General features: G+C 46.6%; 1 protein-coding gene across 4 annotated transcripts in view; it reads right to left on the bottom strand.

Moving 5' to 3' along the window:
• The window catches only part of Csmd2 (CUB and Sushi multiple domains 2), a 553,245-nt gene that overhangs the window by 241,919 nt on the left and 302,736 nt on the right, over nucleotides 1-8,590 (bottom strand). For 3 of the 4 annotated variants that reach the window (XM_029539695.1, XM_021199594.2, XM_029539697.1), the window contains exon 10: nucleotides 2,739-2,860. The exons of the other annotated variant lie outside the window; for it this stretch is intronic. In XM_029539695.1, coding sequence (XP_029395555.1) covers nucleotides 2,739-2,860 — 122 coding nt within the window. The remainder of the gene's footprint in view (nucleotides 1-2,738; nucleotides 2,861-8,590) is intronic. 4 annotated transcript variants of the gene reach the window in all.

The following is an 8,590-nucleotide window of genomic DNA, read 5'->3' as shown; positions in this document are numbered from 1 at the left end:
TGGGATGACCTAGGTTTGCTCTGGTTGTGAGCACTTGCTGTTCTGTGAGATGACCTAGGTTTGTTCTGGTAGTGAGCACTTGCTGTTCTGTGGGATGACCTAGGTTTGCTATGGTCATGAGCACTTGCTGTTCTGTGGGATGACCTAGGTTTGCTTCTCAACATCTGCATCGTGGTTCTAGTTGTAAGTGATCCAGTACCCACTTCTGACCTCCTCAGATGTCAGATGTGCACACATGTGGTGCACATACATACATACACATAAACACAGACAAAGGGTTCATACATGTAAAATAAAAACAAATAGATTTTTAAAATGCAAATGAAAACCAAATAACTATCAGAACTAAATTTTTAACTATGCTATACATATTGCTAATAAAATTTGTAGAAATAAAGCCAAAATCATCCTCTGAGGAAAAATTTGTATCCTTAGACACTGAAATAAGATTGCAAATAATGAAATAAGCAGACAAAATAAAATGCTAGGCAAAAAATAAAAACAAATACGAGGAAAGAAGGAAAAAACCATAAAGAACAGAAACTGGTGAAACAGAAAATATTTTTAAAGGAGTCTTAACGAAACCAAACTCAGTTCTTTCAAGAAGCTAGCAGATACACAGCTCTTGGAATGCTGATATTTTAAGGGATATTTATAAATCAAAAAGGAAAGGGGACACAAAAGCAAATATTAGCAGATATCATAGCTGCAGTAAGAGATGGAAGCATAGCTGCCTATATAATACTTCTGAAAATTTAGGTAAGTGAACTCAAGACAGAAACAAGTGGCCTAGATTACCCTTTAGCCATTAGAGACATTCAGTCTGGAGTTTAATCTCCCAGCACCAGATCCAGACATTTTGGCTGAAAGGATCCACTGAACTTTCAAGCAAATGTTACTGCAATTTCCACTGACAGTCCCCAGAGATAGAGGAGGTCACTGTCAGTCCCTAGAGATAGAGGAGAACACTGACAGTCCCCAGAGATAGAGGAGGACACTTTCCAAACAGTTTTATGAAGCCAGGTCTTTCTTGATACAAAATTCTGGCAAGGATAAAAGAAAAGAAAAGCCCTAACAAAATAGGAACATACTGTTGAATAAGATGTTAGTGAGTTAAATCTAGACTAGGAGTATGGAAAGTGTCCACACTAAGTGACAGGTGAAGGACCTAGGAGTGAGACTGGTGACTTGGGGGGGGGGGGTCAGCAGACACTAACCACTCCAGGAAGGGAAACAAAGAGCATTATAAAAGTGTTATCACAGGTGTGGGAAGTTGTTTGATAAAATCCAACATCCATTCTCAGTAAAAAGTCTTTGTAAACTAGGATGTGAAAGGCATTCCCCGAGGCCCCAAAGGGAACTCTCTAGCTTGAAAATACACATGTTCCAGGAGAATAGTGAAGAAAAATTGCCACTCAACATCAGGGCACCACCATCAGAAATGGTAAATGGGTCGGAAAGGAAGAGCTAAAGCCATCATTCTTTGCAGATGTCAACATTCTGCAGACAACACCAAGAAAACCTCAGAAAAATGACCTCAAGATATATACGTGTGTGTGTGTGTGTGTGTGTGTGTGTGTGTGTGTGTGTGTGTGTAATCAAGGCACAAAAATTGATTGAATTTTTGAATGAGTATCAGGAAACAGGTAGACGATGGGTTTTGAAAGCCATGACTTCTACTTATACAAATCATACTGCTACATTTATATGACAGAAGATATAGATAGTACTAGGGAGTCAAGTAAGAGCTGTAATGGTGACAAGTGACTGAGAGCCATAAAAGGAATCTTAAGCAGGCAGAAAGGCATACCACGTTCATGAACCAAAGGACTCAACATCAACAAATCAGAATTCAAGTGATTCAGACAGGTTGCCTGCAGGGGACCCTGGCAAGACTGTTACATTTCAAAAAGATAACAAAACAAAAACAAACAAACAAAAAGCCTGAGACTGAAAAAACAAACACTCAAACTAACGACAGCCACGACAGCAGCCCTCTCCCCACTCTGTGACAGGAATGAACATATGAAAGGTGTGGGTAACAGAGGAGAACTGCACACGACCTAGATAAATGGTGAGGGAAGTTCTTAAAAACAAGAGTACAAGGGGCTGGAGAGATGGCTCAGCAGTTAAGAGCACCAACTGTTCTTCCAGAGGTCCTGAGTTCAATTCCCAGCAATCACATGGTGGCTCACAGCCATCTGTCATGGGATTTGATGCCCTCTTCTGGGATGTACCACATATGCACACAGAATACTCATGTACATTAAAAAAACAAACAAACAAACAAAAAACCAACAACAAACCCCACCCCACCCCTAAGATTACACTTATATGCAGTTCAAATGCTCACACCGGAAGCCTTCTACTCTAGTGACATCCGCTTAAGTCTAAGCAAGCATAATAGGAACAAAAACACTTCAGCTACAGTGATGTCTGTAGGTGCTGGGGTTGAAAGGATTGGTTTGGGTAGAACACCACCAAGGTAGCTGATTATTTCCTGATCTTTCCTTTTTCTTATGCTTGGACATGGCTACTCAGCATTTCATGGCTTAATGTTATTTCTGTCTCTTATGTCTTTTTATTTACTCCAAACCTAATGAAAGAGAATGGAAGCTCTCTGCAGAGAAGCTACCACCAGGAGGCTGTGGGTTTGCCGTTCCTTGTAGGCAATCAATCGGTCCCTAACTGGCACCTATCCACAGGACCCCGACACCCACCGACTCAGGGAGCCTTACCTTGGCAGGGTTGAGTGCTGTGATGATCCACACACAGTGCGCATTGTTGTCGTACTGAATGGGGAAGTTGGGGGACGTGATGATACCTGAGGGGCCTCGGAGGTGGGCATCACACATGCGGGCTGCAGAGAGGAGACCACATGGTCACTTGAGTTTACAGCAAGTTCAGTCCTTCCCGTCTCCCACACACAAAGCCCAGAAGAGATGCCACCTGGACCATCTCTCCCCCAGAAACCACCTGCTTCCTGCATCCTTGCCCACCTTTCCCAGCAGGCTCAGAGCCAAGTCACAGTGCCGGGAGCCAAGGCAGGCTCAACACTCTCCTCAAGTCTACCCTTCCTCCCCAACTCCACTGAGCTAACTGCAGTTCACCTTCTTAAAGACTGAGCACACCAGGGTTGGGTGGGTCACAGGCACCTAGGGATGCACTAAACACCCTACTCCATTCCTGTCTGCAGCCTAGGTCCCCAAACCAGTCACGTGCTGCATGGAAGGAGCAGCCTGACTTCAGCCCTTTCCACTACCCCCTTGCAGGCTTTCTGAACTAGTCTCAGGATGCTCTAGTAGAGGCCGCCCTAACTGGTATCGGAATGCATGTCTGTGCCCAAGGACTCTGCCAAAAATGCCCGACTCAACGCAGCTCCAGGCACCAGAGCAACTTCAGAACCAGCCTGTTGCTTCCTTCTCCCATCCCTGACTCAGCCCGTGCCTTGGAACAGGGCTTTTGACTGGAAGCCTAAAGACTCAAGGTGAATTAGAAGAAGTGCTCTCCTCAAGTAGATATAAAGTGTTATCAATCACGGCTTAATCTAATTAAGCTCTTTAAAATAGCTTCGAAACTAATTAGATTAAGGGGTGATTGATCTCATTTAAGGTTCCACGTTGGGTCTAGGTGTTTGCTTCCATTTAAGAAACACGTGCCTGGCCACCTCATTCTTCAACGTTAGCACACAGCCATTTGAATAAAGGGCTCTGTGGCGAGCCTGCTCTGTCACTGCCCGCATGGCAATTCATCCCGATGGCAGGTGGAGTGAAGACTGAGTGTGCGACCCCAACAGGGCTAAGCATGTGAAGTGGGTGAGCTGTCAGACTTGCTTTCTGTTGATCATCTCACACTTCCCGGAGCTGCTCTGTGTGAGGAGCCAGGCATGACAAACCGTCTGAGAAGCAGGCTCCATGGCTCCCAGGTGTAATGAATGGCTTCTCCCGGTATGCCGTTTCCCACGCTCATTCACTCCAACATGTATTAAGTGTCTATTATGGGTCAGCCAGAATGTGGGCCGAGAAATATGTCAGCAGGCCTCCCTCCCCACCCACTTCTCTCAAGGAAGCTGGAGGCATAGATGAGAACCTGGGGACCCTCACACGTGACCACAGCCCCTGTAATTACAGGGCTGTTTTGAGGGGCTCTGGGTCATAACATAATTTGATGGTTCATATTATTCTGTACCTGTAGGAATTATTCCCCACAATTGACCACAATATTGATTGAATTGAATTTATTTTGTGTGTGAGTTTGCGTGTGTGTGTATGTGTGTGTGTGTAGACTAGATATCAACATTGGGTGTTTTTCTTCATCGCTCTCCAGCTTACTTTTTTTTGGGGGACTAGGTCTCTCAACTCAACCCAGAGTTCAATGATTTGGCTAAGCCTGGCTGTCCAACAAGTCCCTCAAAGCCCCCTAACACTAGGTCACGGGAGTGTACTGCCACACCCAGCTTTTATATGTACTGGGGATTCAAACTCAGGTTGTCATGTTTGTGCAGCAATCACCTTACCCACCGAGCCATATCCTCGGCTCCTGAATTGAGTTTGAACACCCAGCTGCCTGCTCTCATGTGTATCCAACTGCTCCTCTCACTGTGTTGAAAGCCATGTTGACTCACAGGTCACAACACTTGGGGCAGATGGCATAGTTGAGGATGGGCCAGTCTTGGGTGCTTAGCAACTTAGCCTTTCCACTCTAAATCTATCTGCTGGCTGTTCAGGTTTCAGGAAGTGAGCAACACCTCCGCACATGGCTCTTTCTTTTCCTAATGGGGGCAGGTGACAGCACCTCAGTGAGTCCCAGTGAGAGTGACAGACAGGACATTCTCAGTATTCAACAAAGGACTGCTGGATTCAGTGTCACACTCACTGCCTTCCTCTACATTCAAGATTTTTCTCCCGGGCTCAGGGGTGTGATTGCAGCTTTCTGGAAGTTTGTATGTGAGTGTGTAAGGACATTTATATACAGGAGCACGTGGGTTCCTCAAACACTTTCCACCTTAGTATTTTTTGAGATGGAATCTCTCACTGAGTCTACAGCTTGCCAATTCTGCTCCGCTGGCTGGCCACCAAGTCCCAGCTCCTCCACACTCTCTGCCTCCTTGGTTCTGGCATTACAGGTTCCGGTTGCTGCATATAGTTTTCTTTATAAAATTACATTGGTGCTGGATTTTTGAACGCAGGTCTTCACATTTGTGTGGCAAACACTACTGACTGAGCCACCTCCTGGAGAGCCCTTGAAGTTCCTTTACATAGGGTTTTCCCCTCTGACATGATTCTCACCCCACCTGTACAACGAAGATCTGAAAATTCAGTTAACTGGCCCTGCAGAGAACTCTCACGCAGCCCTCCCCCTCCCACCCACCCACCCCCCGGCAAACCCCCGGCAGCATCCCCTCCCCTCTTCTGGGAAGTCTAATTTTGCTGCCAAAAAGACTCGATTTATCCTGAGCTTGTTTCCAAGAATTAGATGGTATTTGCAGTGTGTTAAAATATGCTGAAGGTAATTAGAGAGAATAGGTCAAAAAGCATTTACCACTTTAAGAACTTGGAGGGGTTTAATTAAAAACATTACAATCTGCAGATACTTAGCACCGAGTACCTTAAGACAGGTTCCTGATGGAGTCTGAGCTGCTTTTTTCTGTCTGCTGTCTGGGCAAGGTCAGCCAGGGGATGGGGCAAACAGACTTCTGCCCCCTGAGCAGCCAACTCCAGGCATCCCACCAGCAGATGAACAGCTCCTCACTGTGACCCAGCTGGGCTAGCCAAATGGCGGCTTCTCAGACAGCGTCTGAATCAGTGGATGGATGTACCTTCCCATCTCCCTATTTGCAGTTTCCCATTTAGTCTCTCGACAGAGACTTCCCCCCCCCCCTCTTCCAGGCTTCCTCTCCTTCCTCGGGACATCATGGTGCTGTGTCACATGGACCAGGACCTTTGGGAACTGTAGAGACACAAACTGGAACCGAAACCGATTCTAGCCTTGAAATTGTTTGACCCCGAGCCGGGAGTCACTTTAAGCACAAGAGGTGTGCGGTGCAAATCGGGTCCCTGTAACTCAGCTTCTCTCCACACCTGATTTCCACCGTGATCCAGGCCGCGTGCTCTTGCTTCTCCTAGGAGTGACCTCCCTCCAGCCAGAGCACCACTCCTACCTCACACAAGTTACTCACTTTTCTTCGGACAGGGTAGCCTAGGCTGTCCTTTCTATCTCCCGACTCAGTGCTGCCCCTTCCCCCAGAGTTAGACACACGGGCATGCTCTGTCACACCCGGCCTCCCTCTACTCTTCTAAGGCCAGCGAATCCCTACTGTAGCTGCAACCTCTTCCTGCCCAACCGAAGTCTTTCTTCTCTCCAACCCCTGCTTCTGACAGCCTCCATGGTAAGCATCAGGCTCCCTCCACGGTTGTTTCTTTCTGCAAATGAGTCTAACAATTCCTGGAATTATATTGGACCCACGGCGGCTACTGGTGTTCTCTCTCTATTCACCAGGCCTCATCCATCTTCTCGTTTTCTCTTCCATCCTAACCCAGCCTAGACCTCAGGGTCCACCATTATAGTTAGTTTTCTGCAAATCCTAAGTCTCTCTTCATGCCCCTTTAATCGGTTGCATAGGAGAAATCAATTGTGGACTGGCCCCTCCCCCCAGATATTTCCATATCTACCTTCACATAATTGAGCTTGGATGGAAAAAAAATCACAGGAGAAGCAAAGCTGGTACTTTAATTCATTACCCACCTCAAACTCTTCCCAGGATCCCAACAACCCTGCCACTGAGCTCTGTCAGTTCACCCACTCCTGCCTCCCCCAAAACCCTCTCATGCCTTCCAGGGGCCCACTGGCCTCTCACCCTTCCCTTCATCCCGCTCTGTTCACCTGGTTGATGATTTTGACACCCTCCTGTATTTGGAGGAAACAGGAAGCTATCCAGCTAACACATCTTCCTGACTCCCCCAGGTGTAGCCCTGCCTGCTGATGTTTATCCTCCTGCTCTAGCTGAGAGGTGGCTGGTCCCTTGTATTGGAGCTGGACCACTACGGTCTACATCCCAGGAGCAGCTACATCTGTGGCCATACACAGAAGCCTGATGTCCTTGGAACCAGGAAGTCCAGCCATCATAGCTCCCTGTCTGCTTTCACTAATACTTCCAGTAGGGTCACTCTGTTCACAATGTCCCAGGCATCCTACCCCTAGGCCCTTCTCGTCTATTGTCTCCCAGATTTCCCATTTTAGGTCCTCCTGATCTTTTTCTTCTCTTTCTCCTCCTTCTTTTTTTGTCACCTAAGAACTCAAGACCACTCACCAGTATTTCCAGTTCCTTCCACACCTTCATACCATACCTGATCAAAAGACTGCCATTGCTCAAATCTCCTATCTGCTTTCTCTTCCTAAATTCTGGGCCTGGTGGCCATTGGGACAACACATGGTCACACCATAAATTCAAGGTTTGACATCAAAACAAGCTGCCCTTTTATCCCCGATCCTCCTTTAGTTCCCTCCCAATTTCCTGCAGAACAACCTCAAAATTGAGCCAATCCATTTAATCCCACTGGTAGCTTACACTTGACCTTTCTCGAGTATCTGACCCCAATGGCCCATCACTGAGTGAGAACCAGCACACAGGTTCTGGTTTTCTTCCTTCCTCCTTAACTCTTTCAAAGCAGGTGAGTATTCTCAGAGGGGAGTTCTCAGTATGTAAACGGCAATCTTTCTAGACATTTGAAATTCAGTTTAAAAAAAGCTATCAAGACGGAGAGCTGTTCCACACAGCTCCCCCATATTCTGACTCTGAAGGAGGTCCAGGTGCAATTCTCAAAAGCGAGTAGTACAGAGTGTTTGGAGCGAGGGGTTGAAACAGCTCAACTGATTGGCTTTGTGCCCTTGGGCAAGTGGGTCAACTACTAGAAGTTTCAGCTCAACATGAAATATGGCTATTGCCACTTGCCTCATAAGGAAATGATGAAAAATGCCCAGTGCGCGCAATGCTTTAGACAAGTATGAATGCCTTAATAAGTGGGAGCTTTATCATTGGCACATACAGGTGAGGGGCTGAGACAATAAAGGCATGGGTTCTAGTGACTCAGTAGGACATCTGTACCAGAAAAAGGAAAGATGACAGGGTAAGGGAGGGGTGGAGTAAGAATGAGAGGAGACATTACGGAAGGGGACAGAGGGAAGGGAGGGGACACTTGGACACAGGTGTTTAAGGGGTTGGCCCAGGAATCTGATCTTGTGGAAGCCACCAAGGAAGAAGACAGACATCTGTAATGATCATGCCATTGTGTTTAGCTTACTTTATGCACAGTTCCCAGGTCCCCTTCCATTTTACAGTCAAGGGAAAAGATGCAGATCCACTTTAGCAATGTCTCCTGTGCCATCTGGATTGTTAATGACAAAGTTGGGTGTTGAACTTAGGCCTTTGGGTCCTACATATGTTGTTCTGTCCAACCTAAACTATTGTATTCTAAAAGCACATGCATAGACAGACAGACAGGCACCACCACCCTGTGCACATGTATGTACACACACACACACACACACACACACACAGAGAGAGAGAGAGAGAGAGAGAGAGAGAGAGAGA

Source organism: Mus pahari, chromosome 6 (assembly GCF_900095145.1).
Source record: "Mus pahari chromosome 6, PAHARI_EIJ_v1.1, whole genome shotgun sequence".
Lineage (NCBI taxonomy): Eukaryota > Metazoa > Chordata > Mammalia > Rodentia > Muridae > Mus > Mus pahari.
This window is presented reverse-complemented; position numbering and strand designations above follow the sequence as displayed.